The 25,616-nt window shown below is 45.0% G+C and overlaps 3 protein-coding genes across 13 annotated transcripts in view; 2 read left to right on the forward strand and 1 right to left on the reverse strand.

Moving 5' to 3' along the window:
* The window catches only part of LOC117747422 (RAS guanyl-releasing protein 2-like), a 38,264-nt gene extending 31,414 nt beyond the window's left edge, over positions 1-6,850 (reverse strand). For 6 of the 11 annotated variants that reach the window (XM_034556614.1, XM_034556615.1, XM_034556608.1 and 3 more), the window contains exon 1: positions 6,395-6,828. The gene's annotated coding sequence lies outside the window, so the exon portion shown is untranslated. Of the gene's footprint in view, positions 1-6,394 lie in introns of all 11 variants that reach the window. The other 5 variants (XM_034556618.1, XM_034556617.1, XM_034556609.1 and 2 more) reach the window with 4 other exon arrangements.
* Positions 6,851-11,559: 4,709 nt separating this feature from the next.
* alpk1 (alpha-kinase 1) lies at positions 11,560-14,585 on the forward strand. Its single transcript, XM_034557794.1, is given in 9 exon segments — positions 11,560-12,106; positions 12,387-12,518; positions 12,603-12,768; positions 12,984-13,077; positions 13,171-13,257; positions 13,333-13,409; positions 13,526-13,621; positions 13,726-13,830; positions 14,346-14,585. Coding segments are annotated over 9 exon segments (1,188 nt in total). The 5' UTR covers positions 11,560-11,915.
* Positions 14,586-22,515: 7,930 nt separating this feature from the next.
* LOC117747754 (ependymin-like) lies at positions 22,516-25,284 on the forward strand. Its single transcript, XM_034557192.1, has 6 exons — positions 22,516-22,627; positions 22,807-22,841; positions 22,979-23,113; positions 24,406-24,592; positions 24,677-24,764; positions 24,880-25,284. Exons 1-6 carry the CDS (start codon positions 22,564-22,566, stop codon positions 25,004-25,006), a joined length of 636 nt encoding a protein of 211 aa, XP_034413083.1. The 5' UTR covers positions 22,516-22,563; the 3' UTR covers positions 25,007-25,284.
* Positions 25,285-25,616: the final 332 nt, after the last annotated feature.

Consider the following 25,616-nt stretch of genomic DNA (forward strand, 5'->3'; position numbering starts at 1 on the left):
AATTGTAGCCATGTCTTTTCCTCAAAACATGTACTTAAAAATGAGCAACACAATATTGTTGATGTATCTATAGAAAATGTAAAAAAATAAATAAGTTGGGCCAAGATAGCGCCGCTTGTTATGTGTAGTGCTACGGGCAATTTAGAGTAATTAATTAACCTATGCTATAGGTCTTTGGACTGTGGGAGGAAACCAGAGAACACGGAGAGAACCCACAATGACACAGGGCGAACATGCAAACTCCACACAGAAGGCATTATGTGTTATATTATATTCCATCCATCCATCCATTTTCAATACCGCTTATCCTCATTAGGGTCGCGGGGGCGCTGGAGCCTATCCCAGCTGACATAGGGCGAAGGCAGGGGACACCCTGGACAGGCCGCCAGTAAATTATTATAATATATATATTATAATATAACATTATATTATTGTATTATAATGATAACACTAGAAACAGTGATTGTACTGAACATTCGATTCTGTACCTTTACATAGCATTTAGGATGTCATGGTATTCATCTGTATCCAGAAAGAATACTCTTGTTGTGATCATACTCAAGATCATCATACACACAAATCACAAATCAAAACCCACCTGTTCAGAACTGCTTTTAATGTGTGATTGTTTGTTTTTGTTTTCTTTCTTATCAAGGTCCGAGCGACTCAAAAGTCCCTATTTATTTGTTTTATTTGTTTTACCTGTATTTTAGCTATTCTTATTTATTTATTTTTAGCTTTTAGGACGTTTTAATTATGTGTCTTTGAGTATTATGAAAAGCGCTATATAAATTAAATGCATTATTATTATTATTATTATTATTATTATTATTATTATTATTATACTGTGACATTGATTCCATTGGTAGACTTTGGTCTTGCTGGTGCTGATGTTTCTAAAAACGGGGACCACATTCCTATAAACCTCTTTGTGTATTGTGACAGAGGAGGTTTTTTCCTCTCATAGTGGCTGTTGTTGCTCCATTTTCTATTGTTCCACAGATTTTACCATCACTTTATCGGTGCGTATAGTGGCACTAAGAGTCTATTGTATATCCTGTCATCATATGCCTACACTAGAAATGCTTTAGCTTTAGATTTTCAACAACAAATCCAACTCGGTGGCACACAGTGTAAATGTAGTTTTGGACTGGTAGAGGCAGAACAACTTGTTTGCAACTATATAAAATAACTGATGTTTCAAATGAATATGGTATTTTAACTTTGACCCCAGTTTCCAAAAGGAGGGACATTCATCTTCACTTTAGAACTTTATCTCATTTCGATGTCTTTATGAGTGCATGTGAATGACAAGACTACGAAAAATACCACTTCAGGTTATACACACACCACGCTTATCTCTTGCCCAACACCCACTAGTTTGTTTCAGGAAGTTGTAGAAAGGGTGTTGCATGATGGGACGGATATAGTTCTTCATAGGGGCCTACAGAGCGGCTGGTGACAGGCTCTATTTACAGACTGCAGGGTATTGAAAGCAGGAAGGGGAACGTTTCCTTTTCCCTGGACACAGAATGCCACATCGGTGGGGGCTCACCGGCTGCAAACTGAGATTAGCAGCTACAGTTGCTCCTTAGGGAAGAAGGGGGACAGGCAAGGGGAGGGAGGAATGGAAGCTTAGGAGGGAGACTGGGAAGCAGGAAGAGAGCATAATCAACCTCGCTTTCGCCCAGTCAATAGTGGAAAGAGATTGTTGAATAAATAGGGGAAAATATCAAGCGAGGAGTAGTAATGAAGAAAGAAATGCAATGTGAATCTGCCTCAAAAGCCAAACTAATACTGTATATGTATTGAAATAAGAGAAGAAGAATAGAAATATGCATATTGCACAATGTGCTGCTGGGACAAAGCAACTGGAACATCTGGCCCACTTTCATATATCGCAGTGTAATGTTTTATTACGTCCTCAAAAAAAAGAAAAAAAAAAAAAAAAGTCACGTATCCTGTTCCACATCTGGCCCACTTTCATATCTCGCATCTCAACTTTCCGACATCGAATGAAAAGTGCAATGTTTGAGAAGGGGTGCTGCCATGAGCTGCTATAATATCTTACTCCCCTCCCTCCCCCGAAACGCAACAATGTTTCATTGTGTCACATTGTTTTTACTGCTTTGTTATGAGGCTTCCTGCTTCTGTCCTTTTACCAGATGTGAAAGTTTGCTTCATAACAAATACCGGAAGGGTGTGCTGGTATGCTAGTGTGAAATGTGGCGTCTATATGTGCAGGTCCACACTGTAAAAGATTACTCATTCATTACTCTTAGATAAAGTGTTTTTCTCTCTACTTTAAGGTTTTTCCTTACTCTCCATGTGAGATGAGTGAACGATGAGGCCACATGGCATGTTGTGTATTAGAGCATATGTGATACATCATCTTTTGCACAAGAATATTACAGTTTGTTTCTCGGGGGGAACACCCTGGCCGCTGCAATGCTGATGTCAGGAAACACACTTCCTGTTGTTACAGGGGTATTTATCTGGGGCGAACAAATTCCATGCGATAACAGACAGAAATAAAATATGCAATAATAATTTGCAAGAAGAATGCTTTTACCAGTTATCAGATTTATGGGGAAATAACATGATTCTTAGAAAACTGTATGATTTGCTGAACGATTTCTACATCCAAATATTCACAACATTAGTTGAACATTTTGCCAAGAGCTAGATGAGAAGATTAAAACCACTTTATGCGTGTACAATAAATATGTAGCTAGAGCCAGCAGCCGGTTAGCTTAGCATAAAGACAAGGGGTCGCAATCTGCCGTTTGAAGCCTTGATTTTGTCCTTTTGGTTGTCAACATCTTTTTATTGGAACAAGAAAAGTGTGGAGACAAATACAACCGAACGCGGAACAAGACATTTTTAGGCAACCACAATGGTACAATTTACCTTAATAAACTGAAAACACACTGTGAAAGAGTTAAAGTTTGAAGAGGAAAACACGGACAACTTTACCATAATTTACTAAGTGAACATCATGCTGTATTGAAGAAGACTTGAAACTAGTGATTGAGACCATGAACTTCTGTTTACTGAGGGAATAAATCAAGTGAGATTTAAAGTAATTTTCCATAGAGATTTCTATACAATCTGACTTGTTTTTGTAACCAGAAGAGTCACCCCCTGCTAGCCATTAGAAAGAACAAAAAGGTCACCAGTACCTCTTGTGTCTTCTTTCAATATTAAAACCTAGTGCTAAATATTATTTTTGACTTGGGACCAGTCCTGGAGTCTCCACTGGTTGCCTGGGAAACCTGTCGCGTCTTTATGCTAAGCTAGGCTAACCGACTGCTGGTTCTATAGCTTCATAAAAGAGTGGTATCAATCTTCTCATCTAACTCTAGCAAGAAAAAGCAAATAAGCACATTTTCTATATATACACTGTACATTTGGAGACTAATTTCTCCTTGGCAGTGTTTATCTGCTTCGTTGTCTCCTGCCTGTCAGAGACCCACTGAGCTATGGTGCTTTCATGCAACAGTCATTCTGAACGAGTTTCATGTCATGTGTGTACGCCCATGGGAGTTTCACATTCACCCAGCCAGCCTCTTCATTACCCCTGCAGGCTTTTATAACAGCGTTAGCCCTGACTAGTTCCTGTTTATGTATTCCTCCCCAAAACAGCTTGCATCCCCGAGCAGACCACAAACCCCACAATGTCCTGCTGTCATAATACATAATTCATGATGCACGTTCAAAATAAAGAGCGTGAGAGATTGCAGACTGATGAAAACAAAAGTAAAGGGGAAAGAGGAGTTCTTTTGATTGCAGGTGCAGGATACCACAAGCGTTAAAAAAGATGTGTTCATTTCTCTTTCTGAAAGCGAGGCACGCCTAACACCTGTAGCACAGAGTGATGCCAGTCAACTGCATCGTTGACTAATCACGGCCATGCAATCATTATTGCTGCTAATTCACTGTCTGAATTAATCACTACACTATATATACAGCAGCCAGTGAGTTGTGATCCTCCCTCCCATCAGGCTCATCCACTACATGTGTTCCCCCCTGACAGATTTAATTCCAGCTACTGCTTGATTTGTGGCTCTTCCAAGTCCAACACTCTCCCTTAACAGCTACCATCCCCTCCTCTGGCTCCCACTCTCGCTGCCGCCTCTCTCTCTCCGGCGTTCTAGCCATGCCTTTAAAGGTGAGGAGAGCAGAGTGCATAGTGACATGCTGAGATTTTACAGGGTCTGTGCCCTTTCATGGGAGTTGTAGAGGTGATGGAGTAACAGAAAGATCCCCTGGGTCGAGATTAATATTTTCTGGACTGAATCATTGAAAAAAGTTTTGTAGTGCATCAAAAAGAGTTACATCAACCTACAATTAGATAATGTATTGACAGCATATTAGGGATCAGTGTTGTTCTGGTTAAATCTGTGAAAAAAAACACTTTTAGCAACAGAAGAAAACGTATTAATTCAGGTGACTCAGGTGCAGGTACTGTACCTAAGTACCATGATGGAAAGGAGTAAGCACCCCCCAGTTTTACTCTGCGCATGCTCACTGTGAATGTGGGCCGGCAGGTAAAGTGAGAAAGGTTGGCACAGGTAGGGACTGTGGAAGAATAGATGGGGTTAGCTGATGGAAGTTTAGAAAGAGAAGCCAGCAAGTGCATTGGACCGTTACACCCCAATAATGGGTGAACATCCGGCACACATGTCTGGCTGAGCTGCTGGTCCTGTCTGCTCTCTGTAATTATCTTCTTTTTGCCTTGATTCTCTGCCTTAGTTCGATGCCTTCCTCTCATTCTCCTCCACCTCCTCCCAGATGTGTTGCTGTTGGTCTGGCATAAAGCAGCAGCCCTGCACAATGGATCCAATTATGGCTGGCATGCATGATAAGAGCAACACTGCTGCAGGTTGAGGTGGACGAGGTAGCTGGAAGAGATGCTAAATATCAAGGGTGGCTGCTCCAGAGACCTGAAGTAATTGCACTGCGGCAGTGGAGGAGAACGAGGAGGAATCGAGAGGCAGAGGTTTTTTTTTGTTTTTTGTTTTTTTTAAGGACAATTTATTGATTTTACCAGTGTGCTCAGAGCACTTTTAATCCTTGAAATCCTTTATTTTAAAAGCACTCCCTCACATATGTACGTGACATCACAGAGACCATGGGCTACGGTCTGCTTAAATGGACTTCGGACTAATGGTCTTATTGATCTTTGCTGACATTTGTCCGTCACATATGACGGCTGATGCCGAAGGCTACCACATTTGCATTTTCTGAATCAGAGGCTGATATGGAGGAACAAGTGCACACAAAGCCAGCTTGTCCAATATTCAAAATAGGAGCAGTTAATCAGCAACATGCATCTCCGGCCAACATCAGCCACATCAACAAAAAAACAAAACACCAAAGTGACTTCTCTGCCTCCCACAGGGACGTGACGGGCTGGAAGATCTGCGGCTGCTAAGACTTCATGAAGTCCAGAGAGGCAGCCAGTTACAGCTTACAAGTAAAATCCCACTGCTCTGACATCAAAACATGCGTGGATAAGACAGGGGTGAAGTACAAGCGAGGACGTTGCAGAGCATTAATCAGCAACCTCCTGGCACTCAAAGATGCCTCCTAATCCCTGCTGCTTTGAGGGCGGCTGGAGAAAATCACCTTGAATCACTGCAGTCAGACAGCTGCAGCCTGAACAAGTAATGAGGAGGCTGACTTGGAGGAGGCGAGCAAGGTAAGTCTGACCTTTCGATTGTTTGATTCAGCAGTCTAAGGCTGACTCCCAATGAGCTGGGATGTGGCCCCCAGTGTTGAATCCTCATCAGCACACAGGTGGTTATCGGTTATCATCTGCCGAGGAGGGGGGGTATACCTTGCGCAAGGTATCTTGCAAGGTATCTGCAAGGTACACTTCCCATATGCCGCACCTTTGCACGCCAACTGACTTTTGTTTACAGCCATTCTAACCTCAGTCAAAAAGGTTAGAGTCCCTGCAGCTCCCTCAATCTAATTTTAGCAATAGGCGTTCCCCCATCCTCCTCCACTCAGTGGTGCTCCTCTTCCTGAAAATAATTAGCACTGACCCTAAATACATTAGTTCAACTAGTAGATGTCATTGACATCTGTAAACTACAACTCATGTCATCTATAAGTCCCACCGGTTGTGATTACTTTTTTTCCCTCTCAACACAAAGTATACAAAGCGCATCCATGACTCCGAATGAGTCAACATGATATGTACACAATGCTGTGGCTGATGGTGAAAGAAGACAAGTCCTCGCATGATCTTATCTACTGTTTTAAACTAATGTCTACCGGGGGATCAAGGAGGGAAATGGAACGAGCGCACACTCAAATATAAGAGTCTAAAAAGGCTTAGATTGGACTCAGTTAACTAACATGCAAGATCTGGCACATTTCTTACCTTCAGAGTTTGAAGGGTCCCATGCTTCGGAAGCGGAGGCTGCGGTGGTAACAGTTTGTGGAGTAGAGCTGTGAGATGAGAAGCGTTACATCACCAGCAGCACTGAACTCAAAACGTCTGTTTGGCTGTTGGAACACCGCGGTCCTGCGGGGGCTGGGGGAGGGAGAGAGAGAGAGAGAGAGCGAGAGAGTGAGAGAGAGGCGCGCCGATGATCGAAGCGCAGCAAGAACTCATCAGCACAGACGCACTCGGTCGGATCCCTCTTCGGACTTGACGCGGGCGGCTCTCTGAATGGGCTCTGCGGGTGCTTGTTCACAGCACATTAAACCTACAGTGCTCACAAGTCATCTCCTGGCGCGCTCCGACAGCAAGTTGTATGCATGTGATGTATCAAGAGGCAGCTGAGCTAGCAGACATCAGGTCGCAGCTGGACCGCGCGACAATCGCACAGCAGAAGAGCCACAGTCCCGCCTATTGGCAGTCGCAGAGCTGCACATGCTTGTTGCGTACGAGCCGCAACGCGCCATTAATTCAATTCAATTCAGTTTATTTTGTATAGCCCAATATCACAAATTACAAATTTGCCTCAGAGGGCTTTACAATCTGTACACATACGACATCCCTGTCCCAGGACCTCACATCAGATCAGGAAAAACTCCCCAAAAATAACCTTTCACAGGGAAAAAAGGGAAGAAACCTTCAGGAGAGCAACAGAGGAGGATCCCTCTCCCCGGATGGACAAATGCAATAGATGTCATGTGTACAGAATGAACAGCATTACAAAGTTACATAAACACATTACATAAATATGACAATGTATGAATGGAACTCCAATCCATGAAACAGAAGGTGGTAGAGATGAGGGGGGGTGAGGCGCATCAGCGGGGGCAATCAGCAGGGCCAACATGAGACCTCACCAGGCATCAGACACCGCCAGGTCCAATGGACCCTATGAGATGTGAAGTCACAACGACTCCGGGGAGGAAGCAGAGTTAATAAGGTGCAATGGAGAGATGTAAATTCATCCATAAGTAGAGAGAGAAGATGAGATAGGTGCTCAGTGTATCCTAAAACATCCCCCAGCAGCCTATAAGCCTATAGCAGCATATCTAGGAGCTCGACCAGGACAAACCTGATTCAGCCCTAACTATAAGCACTATCAAACAGGAAAGTCTTAAGTATATTCTTAAATGAGGTGACTGTGTCTGCCTCCCGGACTGAAAGTGGAAGCTGGTTCCATAAAAGAGGAGCTTGATAACTGAAGGCGCTGGTTCCCATCCTACTTTTTAGGACTCTAGGAACCAAGAGTAGCCCCGCATCTAGTGGGGCAATATGGTACTACAAGCTCCTTAAGATATGATGGTGCATCACCAATCAAGGCTTTGTAGGTGAGGAGAAGAATTTTAAATGTCATTCTTGATTTTACAGGGAGCCAGTGCAGAGCAGCTAATACAGGAGTAATGTGATCTCTTTTCTTAGTTTTTGTGAGTACACGAGCTGCAGCATTCTGGATCAACTGGAGGGACCTAAGAGACTTATTAGAGCAGCCTGATAATAAGGAGTTGCAGTAATCTAGTCTGGAAGTAACAAACGTGTGAACCAGCTTTTCTGCATCTTTTTGAGACAAGAAGTGCCTAATTTTTTAAATGTTACGTAGATGAAAAAATGCAGTCCTTGAGATTTGCTTAACGTGGGAGTTGAAGGACAAGTCCCGGTCAAAGATACCGCCGAGATTCTTTACAGTGGTGTTGGATGCCAGGGCAATGCCATCTACAGAAACCACATCACCAGATAATTGATCTCTGAGGTTGTAACAGTTCAGCTCCACACCTTCTTTCTGTTAATAGTTGTTTTCTTTATCGGTTTGTCTATTAACTCTCTTGTCATTTCAGACCCGGTCATTCACACCTGATCATCCTTCATTCCCTTCACCTGGTTCTCACGCCCATCTCACCTGCAACCCATTCCCTCGTTAGTCACTCACTACTTAGGTTCCCTCACTTGCACTTGTCCTCTGCCAGATTGTCTTGTGTTTTGAGAGCAAGTTCTCCAGCGTTCCATAGTCTGTGTCCCTGTTTCTGTCTGTCTGTTCTGTTCCTGCTGTTACTCCAGTAAAGGATTATTATTTGCTTACTCTGTTTTGTCCATTGTGCTTGGGTCCCTGGTCTTCGATCCGTGACAGAGGTGTTCAGGGCCGAGTAAAATAACTTCAATTTTGTCTGAGTTCAACATCAGGAAGTTGCAGGTCATCCATGTTTTTATGTCTTTAAGACATTCTTGAATTTTAACGAGCTGGTTGGTCTCCTCTGGTTTGATCGATAGATATAATTGAGTATCATCTGCATAGCAATGAATGTTTATGGAGTGTTTCCTGATAATATTGCCCAAAGGAAGCATATATAAGGTAAATAAAATTGGTCCAAGCACAGAACTTGTGGAACTCCGTGATTAACGTTGGTGGTCATCGAGGCTTCATCGTTTACAAATACAAATTGAGATCGATCTGATAAATAGGATTTAAACCAACTTAGTGCGGTACCTGAAATGCCAAACGACTGATCCAGTCTCTGTAATAGGATGTCATGATCAATGGTGTTGAACGCAGCACTAAGGTCTAACAAAACAAGTACAGAGATGAGTCCTTTATCTGATGCAATTAGGAGGTCCTTTGTAATTTTCACCAGTGCTGTCTCTGTGCTGTAGTGTTTTCTAAATCCTGACTGAAACTCCTCAAATAAACTATTATGATGTAGAAAGTCACAGAACTGATTTGCGACTACTTTCTCAAGGATCTTAGAGAGGAAGGGAAGGTTAGAGATTGGTCTGTAGTTAGCACCTCTGGATTAAGAGTGGGCTTCTTCAGGAGAGGTTTAATTACAGCTACTTTGAAGGAATGTGGTACATGGTCTGTTAGCAAAGACACATTAACAATATCCAACCGAGAGGTGCCAATTAAAGGCAAAACGTCTTTAAGCAGCCTCGTCGGCATGGGGTCCAGGAGACAGGTAGACGGTTTAGAAGTAGAAACCATTGAAGACAATTGGTCAAGGTTAATGGGAGAAAAGCCATCCAAATATACATCAGGGCATACAGCTGTTTCCAATGCCACTCCACTTGAGGACCAATTGGCACTGGTTGAGGGCAAGAGATCAGATTGGTGGAACGCCATATGCTTTCAAGCTTTCGTGATGTTTGCTTTAGTTTGCGGGTCTGAGGGTTATACTAGGGAGCAAACCTCCTTTGCCTCACCGTCTTTTTCTTCAGGGGGGCTATCGAGTCTAGTGTCACTCAGTGAGCCTGTAGCACTATATACAAGATCATCAATCTGGGATGGACTAAAGTTAGCACAGGAGTCCTCCGTCACATTAAGACATGGTATTGAATCAAATGCAGAAGGAATCGCTTCTTTAAATTTAGCTACAGCACTGTCAGTTAGACATCTGGTGTTGAAACCTTTGACTAACGGTGTACACTCCGGTAGAATAAACTCAAAAGTTATGAGGTAATGGTCTGACAGAAGAGGGTTATGTGGGAAGACCTCCAAATGCTCAATGTCAATGCCATATGCAAGAACAAGGTTGAGGGTGTGGTCAATGCAGTAATTGGGTGTCTGTACTCTCTGACAGAAACCAATCAAGTCCAACAATGAGATAAATGCAGCACTAAGGCAATCATTATCGACATCCACGTGAATATTTAAATCTCCTACAATAATAACATTATCAGTTTTAAGGACTAAACTTGATAGAAACTCTAAAAATTCTGAAGAAATTCTGAATATGGACCTGTGGCCAGTACAGTATAACAACTAGAATTGTCTGTAATGTTTTCCAGGTTGGATGTGAAAGACTAATAACAAGGCTTTCAAATGAGTTGTAGTTTAATTTAGGTTTAGGATTTATTAATAGGCTTTTGAGTCAAAGATGGCTGCTACTCCACCTCCTCGGTCGGTGACTCGAGGAATGGGAGTATTAATATGACTTGGAGGAGTTGATTCATTTAGGCTGACATATTCTTCATGACTCAGCCAGGTTTCAGTAAGACAGAATAAATCAATATGATTGTCTGATATTAAATCATTGACTAATACAGCTTTAGATGACAGAGATCTAATATTTAGGAGTCCACATTCATTGTGTATTGGCAGCTATGGACTATACTTGATTGTAGTTTATTGCTACTGCACTTTGGCATGACCTTTTCTTCTAGGACACTCAGCCTGTACATTCTGGCAGGGGGACAGATAATGGAAATCAGCCTTGCGGCTGTAATTGGGTGCATTTAGAGACTCAAGAGTACATTGTCCCTTTCGAACAAATAAAAACTTGAAACATTTAAATTGTTACCCTTTATGAGGGTATTTTGTATAACTCCTCTTCTGGTTACTTTTGATTTAATTAATTTAAGTCCTTCCTTCCTTCCTTCCCTCCCCACCCTGCGCTCTCTCTTGCTCCCCTACGCAGGCAGGCAGGAGCAAACGGACCTCTCATTCCCGGTAATGTTATAGAGACAACAAGAGACTAAAGAGACAGCAAGAGACAACAAGAGACAATAAGAGACTCAAGAGACTACAAGAGACTAAAGAGACAAGATACAACAACTGACTAAAGAGACAACAAGAGACAATAAGAGACAACTAGAGACTAAAGAGACAGCAAGAGACAACAAGAGACAACAATACACCATAAGAGACAACAAGAGACAATAAGACAACAAGAGAAAAGAGACAACAATAGACTAAAGAGACAGCAAGAGACAACAAGAGACAATAAGAGACTCAAGAGACAACAAGAGACTAAAGAGACAAGAGACAACAACTGACTAAAGAGACAACAAGAAACCAAAGAGACAGCAATAGACAACAAGAGACTAAAGAGACACAATAGACTAAAGAGAGAACAACAGACACTAAGAGACAACAACAGACTAAAGAGACAATATGAGACAAGAGACAACAAGAGACTAAAGAGACAACAAGAGACAACAAGAGACAATAAGAGACAACTAGAGACTAAAGAGACAAGAGACTAAAGAGATAATAAGAAACAACAAGAGACGTGGTGACGTCATCAAGTTCGCTGCTGTTCCAATTGCAGAAAGACCGTCCTGCGTCCTCCTGTAACTCCCAAGTCCAAACTCCAAAAGTACACAAGTCTGTACTCAGCGTACTTGGTATTGAGAAACGGCCAGGCTCTCTCAACCCGGAGTAGGGATATGTCCAACAGCATTTGAGGGCAGCAGTGTGTAGTCCTGCCCACAGGAAAGAGGCAAACTTAAAGATAGGGTAGGTGCTGTTCATTTACTGTTTATGAAAATAGTGTTTCATCAAGCGGACATAATTATAAAAGACAGAGAGAGAGAGAGAGACAGAGACAATAAAAAATAATCTTCTTAGCAGTTTCTGTGTTGTGTGTTTTAATTATTGATTGAAGCTTTCATGTTTGGAAGCAGACCTGATGGTGAATCCTTTCTCAACAGCAGCCTGGTCTTTAAGTGGGATTCCCCTTCTTGAATCACTTTAATGCAGGAACAGAGGGCAAGACAGGGGGAATCCGTTGGTCCCAGGCCACAGCCACAGCCACAGCCTCTGTTTACCAGAATGGACAGCCAGGAGGTGGAGGATTTACTGCAGGAGTGCCTCGGAGCAGTGGCAGCAGCTCAACGGTTCACCCAGCCCACTGAGGCAGAGAGGCTGAGCTACTGTAGATGCAGAGGTCAGGCAGAAGATGGTGCTATTTGTTCAATCTTCATTTGGGCAAGATCGGTCTGATTGGGATTTTGGTAGAGAGAAGAGGTGGTTTAAGACATAGTTTGTGTTAAGAGTGATGGACAAAAGCATTCTTTACTCAGTGAATCCAACATGGAGTCTGCATGAATGTGAAGGGTAAAAAGGTGCTACTGTAGTTTTAAGTTAAGTTATTATATCCTACAAAGTTTATCAAGTATTGTCAGAAATGAAATTGAAATTGATGAAATTCCACTTATTTGCTGTTGACTCGCTCTGTGCAGAACTGGCCTCTCTCCTGCAGGAGGCAATGGACATGAAGTGGCCCTTTACGCCGGAGAAGTGGCAGTACAAGACCAACCTCAGTGACCTTGTCAGCAAGCACCTGTCCCAGCTCCTGGGAATAATGACACGGCTAAGTGATGGTTTCTCTGTGGTGCTACTTCATGAAAATAATCTATATTTATGTTTGCTGTGTTGCCAGGCCCTTCTAAAGGCTTCCATCGTGGCTCAGGAGGCATGCACAGTGTTGGCGGCGGTCTTCTTAGTCGACCGCTTCCTCTACTAGACAGACGAGTCCAGCTGGCTGTTGAAGATCACCAAGCTGCTCCACAGAAGGCACCCTAGCGTTCCTGTGGCCCCCGAGCTGGTCATACTTTAACTCTGGTGCAGTGTGGTGAGGGGAGCGTACTTCAATAGCAAAATTAAAATCTGTTTTATGGGGAGCCACTGGCACTGTGTATAAGGGAATGGATGAGTTCACATTTCATAAATCATCCTGATCATTGTTTTTGGAAATAATATGGAAACTCATAATAAGAAATGTGAAAATCCTCATTCCAAAGTGCCATTAAAGAGACATAGAGCTGGATAATCATTACAATCATCTTCCCTCCAGGCAAACTGCAGAAGGCAGAATACATTCTGAGCAGTCTGATTAACAACAGCAGAGCCACCGGTAGGTGCTGTGACATTCATATTGCCATTTAACAATGTATTATAATGTTTCTTACAAGCTAAATAAAAAGCAAATCTTTGCTTTCTTATACAGGATGTTGGGCGTACCACTGTGAATGTGACAGGGCTCTTGTGCAGGCCGTTAGTGTTCAAGTACGTGGGATGATTTTGCAAAAGCTCGGTAAGTCTTTTTTCCTGAATGAAAGAAGAGAGTTCACTCCGCTGACACACTGATGGCTGTTGTTTGATCTGTCAGGCTTGTGGCTTGAGGCTGCAAAGCTAATCTGGGCCTCTATGGTTGGCTACTACGCACTTCCACAACCTGATCAAAAAGTAGCCCAGAAGCAACCTCAATATTGCCATCACAGTTGCCATATTATGAGCTTGTAAACATGCAGAACAGATGCACTGTTAATAACCTGTGCTCTGCATGTCTGTACATTGTATAGGGCATTGGTACCTCTTTTGGCATAGTGGCTAACATATTGGTGTCTATGAATGATGAGGACCTCCATGCCTTTAGGACTAATCCAGATATTGATTTGGTAAATTTATCTAAAATATATTTAATAACCGTTTCATATATATACTGTATATATTGCTGGCTTTGTATAATTATTGTCTATGTCTGTCTGATTGTTTGGAGCAGTCTTTACTTGGTGACCGGAGTCATCGTCTCCTCTCTGCTGCACAGGCAGCTAAAATGGCGGTGGTGTACAGCCAGTACACTTCCCTCTATGTGTTGACCAATGTGGTAAGTCTTTCTATTGATGGGTTGTTGCCACGCCTCACTGTTGCCTGACATAAAGCATAATAACATAATTATGAAAATCTGACATTTCTAAAGTGGTGACGTCCCGATACCAGAAATTCAGTAGTCGGTAACAATACCAGTGTAATCCCATGACTCTCAATACCCAATTTCCTCTTCAAAAACAAAATGTTACAAGATTACATTAAAACACATCTACATAGCATTATAATTTACCTTTATCCAATAGTATTTCTTACTGAATAGACGCATCATAAGGTTGTTTATGGAACCTGTCCTGCTGTGCTGCCTACTAACAGCTAACATTACTAGCTGTCCAATTTCAACATGGATTTGTCGTTCCCACTGTATATCTGATTCAGAATGTTGGCATAGACTTGGTACTGAAGTATCCCTTCTTATGACATACCTATTCTGAGGAGTTTTATATCTTACTTATTGCTGCTTTAATTTCTTCTGCTTCTCTCTGGCCTCTTTTTCACTCTTTTTCACCTCAGGCAACTCCGTGGAGTGCCCAGCCTCTCAACGGCAGTCTTTCCTCCTGCAGGCTAGAGAGGCATTTTCAATCGGCTGCTCACCAAAGCAGAGGGCGAGCTGGTCACCAGCAAGCAGGACCTCCACACCTTCCTGAAGGCTGCCTATTCTCTCACTGTGGCTCACAAATGGCTCGGCACTCCTCCGGAGGTTGTGGCGCAGGCAACTCAAGCTTGCCAAAGAGCTTTAGCAAACTTCTATGATTACTGCAACGCAGAGACCCAAGACAAAAATGTGCCTCGGGATCGATCGGGGTGCAGGGGAACCAGAGAGCGGCAATATGGGTGCAGTTCTTACACCAGGAGGAAAGGTTAAGCAGGTATGCAGCTGCACATTGCAGGGGCAACCTGAACCGTAACATAATGAGTAATAATGAGTACATAGTGTGTATTTATGTGCTCAGTTATGTGGGGAAAGACTACTTGAAGCCAAAGGAAATCCAGTTTCACCTGAAAGGTGTGGAAAGACAGATGACAGCCCAGCACTATGTAACTTCGTTCAACAAGAGCCTTTATGACAAGGAAGTGATGGCTCAGATCTTCTTCATTCCCTCAGAAGCACTGTTGGTGAGGCCAAATCACAGACACCACAGCTAACACCAAATAAATGTGTTACATTTTACTTCATTTCAGGAAAATAGATGTACCAGATGTTGCATTAGTATTAATATTACATCATTCATAATTACCACTTTAATAGGACCCCGTACACAAATAGATAATTTAGAGACAGCAGAGTGCAGAATAGCCTGCAGCAGCCTTGGAGTAGTGTTGGTTTAAATTCTAACGTAATCCCAGTGCACCCTCCAGTTGTCAGTTTATAGCCACTAGTTTATAGTATACTTATAGTAGAGCCAATACTTTGTTGTTTATTAGTCTATAGTGTACTATGAGTTGTTAAAAGGGAGCAATGGGAAATGATGATACAAATAATAGTTTAGTGGCAAGTATTCTCTTAATTGTCTCTGCCCTCCGTTGAATGAACTTGCCCAAAAGAAGACATTTTATTAGGGATTAAATTTACCATTTTGGCCTGAATACCTCTCAAACACAATCTTATAACACATGCTCTGGTGAGTATTTTGACAAGTGAGTAAAGCCATTGGATTATAGGAGATGATTATATTATACTGCCATGTTAATGGTTGCACACAAAGACGGGGCTTTTAATGTTTCTGTTTTTACAGGTTGGGTGACAGCCAATGGCAAAGGGCCGGCTTACCTCACTGAACCCCAAATCCACTCCACCAAGTCCCCCAGAGGCCCCTCCAACCACGGGGCCAGAGGCCTCAGGATCTTCCATGAAGAGCAACATGGGCCAATGCAATGGCATTTGCCAGCTGCTCCAACTACGTCCAATGCTCCAACCGCCCGCATGTTCTGTCTCAGAAACTTTGAGGAGTTGCCGATGTTGAGGGCTTTTATTAATTTGTATTCATAATGAAATCATCAATCTAGGTTTCTAATAGCAACAAGCCTTATTTTACACCCTCGCGCTAGCTATTCAGCTTTGTTGCAAATTCAACATACCGGTATTCAAATTACACTTTTGCTCTCATAACAAATGTAAAATAACCATTCCAACATGAGTAGTGACTTTTAAAATGTATGTCAAATATAAGAAGGCTACAAAAAAAATAAGATGCAGCCACCTTCATTCAAACATGATGGCAGTGTGAATGAACACAGTCAATGATTTTAATGGTAAGTTTTTTTTGTCATTGACATTGTCGCACCGCGGTGAAGTTGTTGGGTTTGTTTTATTTTGTTGGGTTTTCTTGTCTTGTCATTTCCTGTTTTATTTTTGAAGTAGTAACTCTCCTCTCGTTTCAGGTTCCTTGCCCTTCCTCATGTGTCACCTGTCTGATTGTCTTTCCTGATTGCTGATTGTGTCCACCTGTCTCCACTTCCCTCATGCGTCTCCCCTTGTTCTGTGCCAGTGTGTTTGTTTCTGTCCTCGCGTCCGTGCGTTCCCTCTAGCCCTGCCACGTCACCGAGTCTTGAAATACCAAGCCATCTTTTCCGTTTTTCATTGGATTCCTCCCAGAGAGTGATTTTGAGTTTGTAAGTTTTTGTGTCTTAGATTTAGGTGTTTTGTTAAAGTTTTCATAGTCCTTTATTTCCTCCGTACGGAGTGATTTTTGGTTTAGATAATCTTTCATAGTGCCTCCAGTTTTTAAGGAGCGTTTTTGTTTTCCTCCAAGATTGAAGTGATCTTTGTTTTCTTTTGATGATCTTTTATAGTCCTGCATTTTCCTTTTGACCTTTTGGAGAGTCAGTCTTACAAATAAGGACAAGGTTACCTGGAAGACCCTGCATTTGTGTCCTGTGTCTGCCCGGACGTGACAGTACACACTGGCCAGTATGGACGCAGCAGGGTCAGAGTTTCTCGCTAAAGCTCTAGGCTCTCAGGAGGAGCGCCTGTCCCTGCAGGAGGAGCAGATGGTTACGCTTAGCCAGGGGGTCAAGGGTCTGGCCCGAAGTCAGGATGACTTCAAGGCGGCTGTTATTGCCCAGATAGGGGGCCTCGCGGAACAGATTCAGCAGCTTCTCAGTGGTCCTGAGACAAGGGATTCAATACCCCCCACACCTGAATCCTCACCCTCTCCCACCTTCGCCTACGCCGGAGCTGGAGTCCAGTTGGCATCTCCCGAATGATATTCAGGAGATCTGGGACGATGTAAGTCATTCCTCATGGACTGTGACATGCAGTTTGAACTTTCGTCTCGACACGGTCATACAGACCGAGCCAAGGTGGCTTACATCATTTCTCACCTTTCGGGACGGGCGAAGGCGTGGGCCGTGGCGGAGTGGGAAAGCGGATCTCCGGGAAGGACGCCAGCAGTCCCCAGATCACCCACAGCACTTCTTCGCCTCCCCCGGATCGGCTCCCGACCGGTCGTTACCAGATCAGCGCCGTTATTCTCCCCCTGCTAGCGGGGATGAACCTATGGAGCTGGGGGATACTCGACTTACCCCGGAGGAACGGCAGCGGCGTCTTAGGGAAGGACGGTGTTTCTACTGCGGGGAGCTCGGTCACCTGGTAGCAGCATGCACAGCCAAGACAGCTCGGCGAGACAGCCGACCCACAGCTTCAGGTTCTTCAGCACGTGTTTTGACTTCCGTTAAGGTACAACACAACACCACAGCCATAACATTGGATGTGTTGATTGACTCAGGGGCTGATGAGAGCTTAATGGACTGGGCATTGGTTAAGAGTCTGGGGTTAAGGACCCAGACTCTCGCACGCCCCATCAAGGCGAGGGCCTTGAATGGGGGTGACATACATTCGTGAAATATTTTCAATTATGGAACTCTATTTTAAAATGCTGCTGCTGCTGCAGTTTTTCACCTTTATATCACACTGGTGCCTGAGGATCGGAAAACAACTAGATTAATGTCGCCAGTGTTGATAATAACTGAAAAAAATGTATTAATGTTAGAGTTTAGAGCATGTGTTTTCAATTTGCATTAAAGAATGCCCTATGAATGTAATTACTGTAGCTAACAGAAGAAGAGTAATACGTTGTTGTTTTACTTATTCTATACCGTTCACCCTGAGGACAAGAGATCAACAGGTTTAATGTGCAGGCACAAAACTAGGTTTGTTTCGTGTCTCCTCACACACCCGCGCACCACACATGGCTCAGGGTCATCTCAGACTGATAAGGAACTAGACAAACTGTTTCCTCATTCTGTGTGGGATAACCGCTTGCTTCAATAAAAAGGACTGTCTGGAGAATGGCGAGCCAGAGTGTTTTGCAGACGTGCAGAGGCACAGCTCAACATTCTCCTTGCAGCAAGTAAAACCAAGAGCTCGAGTCTCATCTGTGGTCATTGGAGTGTGGGTCTGATAATTGAACTAGCGGGGCTTTATCTTTATGGTAAAAACCCCACAATTATAACCTTGTTATACATACATGATGACTGCAGATGGCCTTTAGTGTAGGACCTCAACCTTTACTGTGTAATTCAAATGCAAGGGTAAATATTGAATCAAATGCAGAGAAAAAACATAGTGAATCTATAAAGTAATGCTGTGGTTAGAGACGATATGTGCGTGACGGTTTGTAGGACAAGCAGGTGCTCTATTTACAACAGGCATACACCCTGCACATCACATGACAGTGATGTCATTCTTGGAGTTGTTAGCAGTCATAAGCCTACCTCTCTCCAGTCAGCTGAAAATCCAGTTCTGAGTTTATTAGCGTCCATGTTTGAATAAAACATTCTTTACCCCTGACCCACTGTGCGCTAACCTCGCAGTCATTGTCAGCATTATCTTTATGAAAAGAACATGTGATACGGAGACGTTGTGTATTGTTCCATTGCTAAATGTACTGTATCGTGCAGATCATGTTTCCAGACATAATATTTCTTAACATGCACACTATCATGTGTAGACAACCTCTGGGGGGGGACAGGGTCTTCTCTATTGCCGCCCCCTCCCTCTCGAACTCTCTCCACCAGACATTCTCCGTCACTGGCCACTTTCAAAACTGCACTTTAAACTATCCATACATCCATTATCACCCGCTTATCCGGGGTCGGGTCGCGGTGGCAGCAGGTTCAGCAGGCCGACCCAGGCTTCCCTCTCACCCGCAGCACTTTTCAGCTCATTCTGGGGGATCCCGAGGCGTGCCAAGGCCAGCCGGGAGATATAATCCCTCCAGCGTGTCCTCGGTCTTCCCCGGGGCCTCCTACCAGTTGGACGTGCCCGGAAAACCTCTAATGGAGGAGGCATCCTGACTAGATGCCCAAACCACCTCAGCTGACTCCTTTCAACACGAAGGAGCAGCGACTCGACTTCAAGCTCCCCCCTGATGTCCGAGCTCTTTACCCTATCTCTAAGGCTGAGCCCGGCCACCCTACGGAGGAAGCTCATTTCAGCCGCTTGTATCCGAGATCTCGTTCTTTTGGTCACGACCCAGAGTTCGTGACCATAGGTGAGGGTTGGAACGTAGACCGACCAGTAAATGGAGAGCTTTGCCTTCCGGCTCAGCTCCCTCTTCACCAAGATGGACCGGTACAGCGCCTGTTTTACTGCTGCAGCCGCACCGATCCGCCTATCGATCTCCCGCTCCACCTTACCCTCACTCGTGAACAAGACCCCGAGATACTTGAACTCCTTCGCTTGGGGTAGGCAGTTTGCCCCCACCTGGAGGGAGCAATCCGCCGGTTTCCGGCAGAGCACCATGGCCTCAGATTTGGAGGTGCTAACTCTCATCCCTGTCGCTTCGCACTCGGCTGCAAAACGCCCCAGTGAATGCTGGAGGTCACGGTCCGAGGAGGCAAACAGGACCACATCATCCGCAAACAGCAAAGAGGCGATCCCGAGACTCCCGAACCGGATCCTCTCCGCCCCCTGGCTGTGCCTAGATATCCTGTCCATGAAGGTCACGAACAGGACCGGTGATAAAGGGCAGCCCTGGCGGAGCCCAACACCCACCAGGAACGTGTCTGACTTACTACCAAGGAGACGAACACAGCTCCTACTGCAGGCGTACAGAGACCGGATGGCCCGTGCCAACGGGTCCGGCACCCCATACTCCCGCAGCACCCCCCACAAAAACCCCCGAGGGACCCGGTCGAAAGCCTTCTCCAGGTCTACAAAGCACATGTAAACTGGTTGGGCAAACTCCCAGGACCCCTCCAATAATCTTGCAAGGGTAAAGAGCTGGTCCACTGTTCCACGACCGGGACGGAATCCGCACTGTTCGTCTTGAATCTGAGGTTCGACAAGCGGTTGGAGCCTCCTCTCCAGCACCCTGGCATAAGCTTTTCCTGGGAGGCTGAGCAGTGTGATACCACGATAGTTCGAGCACACTTTCCGGTCCCCCTTCTTGAAGATGGGAACCACCACCCCGGTCTGCCAGTCCATGGGCACTGTTCCCGACCCCCATGCGACACTGAAAAGGCGTGTCAACCATCTCATCCACCCCTGGCGCCTTGCCACCAAGGAGCTTTTTGACTACCTTAGCGACCTCTGCCAGGGATATGGGTGAATCCACCCCAAAGTGAATCCCCTCTCCGGGGGACATGTTGGCCGGGTTTAGGAGTTCCTCAAAGTGCTCTTTCCACCCCCTGACGATGTCCCCAGTCCGGGTCAGCAGTTTCCCCCCCCCCCCCACCCCTGCTGAGAACAGCCTGGGGTAGACCCTGCTTTCCCTTCCTGAGCCGTCGGATGGTTTGCCAGAACTTCCTTGAGGCCAACCGAAAGTCCTTCTCCATGGCCTCCCCGAACTCCTCCCATGCCCGAGTTTTAGCCTCAGCGACTATCGCCGCTGCAGCCCTGACGGTACCCGTCAGCTGCTTCAGGAGACCTCCTTCTTCAGTTTGACGCTTCCCTCACTCCCGGTGTCCACCACCGGGTTTCCGCCACGACAGGCACCGATGACCTTCCGACCACAGCCCCGAGCAGCCGCGTCCACAATAGAGGCTTTGAACAAGGTCCACTCGGATTCCATGTCCCCAGCCTCCCTCGGGATTTGTGAGAAGTTCTTCCGGAGGTGGGAGTTGAAGACCTCCCGGACAGGATCCTCTGCCAGACGTTCCCAGTTCACCCTCACTACATGTTTGGGCTTGCCAGGTCTCTCTAGCCGAGTCCCCTGCCATCTGATCCAACTCACCACCAGGTGGTGATCAGTTGACAGCTCTGCTCCTCTCTTCACCCGAGTGTCCAAGACATACGGCCGCAGATCAGATGATACGATTACAAAGTCGATCATTGATCTCCGGCCTAAGGTGTTCTGGTACCAGGTACACTTATGAGCCACCTTATGTTCGAACATGGTGTTCGTTATGGACAAACTGTGGCTAGCACAGAAGTCCAGCAACAAAACACCATTCGGGTTCAGATCGGGCAAGCCATTCCTCCCAATCACGCCCCGCCAGGTTTCTCTGTCATTGCCCACGTGAGCGTTGAAGTCTCCCAGGAGAACTATGGAGTCGGTGCCCTTTCCAGGACCCCTCCCACCGACTCCAAGAAGGCCGGATACTCCGAAATGCTGTTCGGTGCATAAGCACAAACAGTCAGAGCCTTCTCCCCGCAACCCGTAGGCGCAGGGAGGCGACCCTCTCGTTCCCCGGGGAAAACTCCAACACAGCGGCGCTCAGCCGGGGGCTCGTGAGTATCCCCACTCCCGCCCGGCGCCTCTCACCCTGGGCAACTCCAGAAAAGGACAAAGTCCAACCCTTCTCCAGGAGCTTGGTTCCACAGCCCATGCTGTGCGTGGAGGTGAGCCCAACTATATCTAGCTGGTACCGCTCCGCCTCCTGCACCAGCTCCGGCTCTTTCCCCGCTAGTGAGGTGACGTTCCACGTCCCTAGAGCTAGTCTATGCTGCCGGCGATCGGCCCGCCCAGGTCTCCCGCCTGGGCCGCCGCCCGGTCTACATAGCACCCGACCCCGATAATTCTCCCTGCGGGTTGTGGGTCCACAGGGTGACTGCTGCTCCATGATGTTTTTCGGGCTGAGCCCGACCGGGCCCCATGGGCGAAAGCCCGGCCACCAGACGCTCGCCGACGAGCTCCCCTCCTGGGTCTGGCTCCGGGAGGGAGCCCCGGTTTCCCTTGTCCGGGCAAGGTAGCTTCAGTTCGTGGGCTGCTTATCATCAGGGTTTATTGAACCGCTCTTAGTCTGGGCTCTCCCCCGAGACCTGTTTGCCTTGGGAGACCCTACCAGGGGCTGGTGCCCCGGACAACATAGCTCCCAGGATCACTGAGCCACTCAAACTCCTCCACCACGTTAAGGTGGCGATTCATAGGAGGAGCTTTAAACTATTTTATCCAAATCTGATTTTAACCTGTGATGCTAGTTATGTATGTTTTTGTTTTGTTTCTTACTGGGATTTACTCTCTCGTTTTATTGATTCTGTTTTCATGTAACGTGCCTTTGACTACCTTTTAAAGCGCTATACAAATAAAATGCTTTATTATTGTTATCATTATTATTTTTATTATAGTTAACATTAAGTAGACATCATTTGCAGGGAGAGATGTATGGCCTTTTATCTTGATGTGAGCCCGATGACGGCAGCTTTTCACCCACAAGAGCTGCATGGTTAAAAATAAACCCTGGAAGCAGGACTTCCTCCTGGAGCCTCTGTCTGTCTTTATAAGGAAGGGACCCTCCTTTCAAGCACCAGAGTGTTTGTGGCTGTCTGAAGCGTGGAATCCTAAATATGATGCTCTTTGTTTTAACGTGCTTACTGGCAGGTTGCCTGGCTCAGAGGCCTCACCCATGCTGTAAGTAAAACAAATCTCTCAGCTCTTATTTCTGATGACATTTTATTCTTCCTCAATACTCAATGTTGTCCAATGCTGAATTGGACAGTGATATGACTTAATAATATTACTGTGTCAAATGTGTGCTGTTGTTAAATAGCGCAATGGCATAATTTCATTCATCTTCTCCCATTACACAGCAAGTCCTGCTCTTCTGAGCGGAGGCCTCACTGTGGTGAGTGATCCTTGTTTCTGAGTTGTGTTATGTCAGCGTCACAAATCAGCACCTGACCTGAGCACAGTGACTAAGCACTTGTACGGTATGTGAAAGAGGGAGACGTAACGTCACTCACTCACACAGTCTTTCTCCAGTCCACACAGGATGAAAAGCTGTGGGCTGGCGCCAAATACCTGTACGATGCGCTGGGACAACGGGTCCGGGTCATGGAGCTGGGCACATTCGAGAATAAGTCCTTCACCTATGATGCTCTGCTGCTCTACAGAGAGGTGACCAGAGCACACATGAGTGTGTTGGAGTGAACTTGCTTAAAGTGAAAAGAACAAGAATAATCTTTTTGTTAAATTAGAAGCACCAAAGATCTACAGCCAGAGTGTACTCAAAGTCAACACTCGATTTAAAGACATGTGAACAAACTGAGGAATATGAAGCCAAGATAAGAGTTGCCATTTGCCAAGTTGCCACGCAGTGGGACTTATATTATTATGAGAGTAAAAATTTGATGTGGCCCTTGCAAATGATTTACATAAGGAGTGGTCCTTCGGTTATCAGCACAACCATAATCTTGTTAATGTTCACAGTAACCGTATTTATCTGTCCCGGTCAAAATATATAACATAAATGGAAGTAGTCATGTGAATATACAGATTTAAGAGCTTAATCAACAATGTAACATGGCAATAGCAGAATTTAGAATATTCTAATATTCAATATCAACTTGTACTACGGTAATGGTACGGTGCTTCAAAAAAGCATTAAAACTCCTCACTTTTCATTCATAAATTCACATGCAGAATCATAAACCAGACAAGCAGGTTTATGAGCATAAATACCATTACATCACAGACAGTCATGTGCTACAGTTTATCACATCCTGGTCCTTCCCTCTCACTCATCTTGGGTTGAATTGGTGTTCAATCTACAGGAGATCATTATACTATATAAGTGTGGAAGAAGAACAACCATGAAATGAATTCAATTCAATTCATTTTCTTTTGTATAGCCCAATATCACAAATTACAAATTTGCCTCAGAGGGCTTTACAATCTGTACACATACGACATCCCTGTCCCAGGACCTCACATCGGATCAGGAAAAACTCCCCAAAAATAACCTTTCACAGGGAAAAAAGGGAAGAAACCTTCAGGAGAGCAACAGAGGAGGATCCCTCTCCCCGGATGGACAAATGCAATAGATGTCATGTGTACAGAATGAACAGCATTTACAAAGTTACATAAACACATTACATGAATATGACAATGTATGAATGGAACTCCAATCCATGAAACAGAAGGAGGTAGAGAGGAGGGGGGGGGGCGCATCAGCAGGGCCAACGCGGGAGGCCCGTTCACCAGGCATCAGACACCTCCAGGTCCGATGGACCCTATGAGACATGAAGTCAGAACGACTCCGGGGCCTATAGCCTATATCAGCATATCAAGGGGCTCGACCAGGGCAAACCTGATTCAGCCCTAACTATAAGCACTATCAAACAGGAAATGTGATTCTCGATTACAATACAAGCAATTGTCATCCTCATCCCACAACTTTCCTCCACCAGGGTGCCATGTATGAGATAAACGAACATGACCGCACATGCAAGAAAAAGCCTCTGAAGGGACACTTCCACCCGATGGAAATCCCCAAAGACGCGTCTCTGGCGGGCCAGATTGTTCTGGGCAGCTCGTCTGGACCTGGAGAAGGACTACTGGTCAACACGTGGACGGGAGATCTGCCCGACAAAGCAGGTTAGAGAGCCTGTACCGGTCGGCAATGCCTGAACTGAATTCATCCATCAATTAATACATTTGTTTTCATCTCTGGCCTTACAGGAAAGTTCATGAGCACAGTCACTGAATTCGGTTGTATTCCTATCAGCACCGTGTACCACACTGACCAGTATGGATGGGTGGTGACAACGTGAGTTAACACTGTCAAACAGCTCCAAAGGGTGGGAAGGCCCGTGGGACTTTTGAAAATCATAAATATGTGTGTCGGGCCACGGTGTCATTATGTCTCCGTTTCTGTTTGCTAGCTTCTTCGACAACGTGCTTGGGATATCGGACCCCGGTCAGCTCAACCCTCCAGGCTTTTGTCTGGATGCAGGGATGAAGGTTGAGGAAGAGGAGCAGACAGACTTCCTCAGATTGTTCCTTAACTAACAAGCGTTGAGGGCCTCCTTCAACTAATCATTTGAAAAGAATACAAATAAATGTGGCGCTACTTGAATCATAGCTATGTTATGCGGTAAACATCACATGTACTCCTGCGAGGTCATGCGTAATGTCAAGCACCTGGAACATCTCAGACAAAATTAGTCTGATCAAAAATATGTTTTTTTAAATCTATTTTCATATTAAAAAGCTAACAAACATGCTGATGTGTGACCATATGTAATGTTTATTAATAAGCACTGAAGAATAAAAAACTAATTAATGTACTTCACCTTGTGTCTGTGATTAATGGCATCATGTAACATACAGCATTGTAATATTACGGGACGGGAAGGGTTCCCTCCATGCAATGAATTGCCAATTAAATAACACAACGATAACAATTCATGAATCAACATCCCACGCATGTTTTTTGAAAAAGATGTTGAAGCTGATTTAACATTTCCCTGAAAGTCAAAGGTTTCATATAGAGACGAGACGACATGACGTAAACATCTCAGGCCAGGTTCAAACCTGGAGCATCTGTGAAAATATGTGCCTCCTGAGTCACGTGGACACATATTACCACCGATGCCGTCTGTGTCTTCAGACAAGACAG

The sequence above is a fragment of the Cyclopterus lumpus genome, chromosome 18 (assembly GCF_009769545.1).
Source record: "Cyclopterus lumpus isolate fCycLum1 chromosome 18, fCycLum1.pri, whole genome shotgun sequence".
NCBI lineage: Eukaryota > Metazoa > Chordata > Actinopteri > Perciformes > Cyclopteridae > Cyclopterus > Cyclopterus lumpus.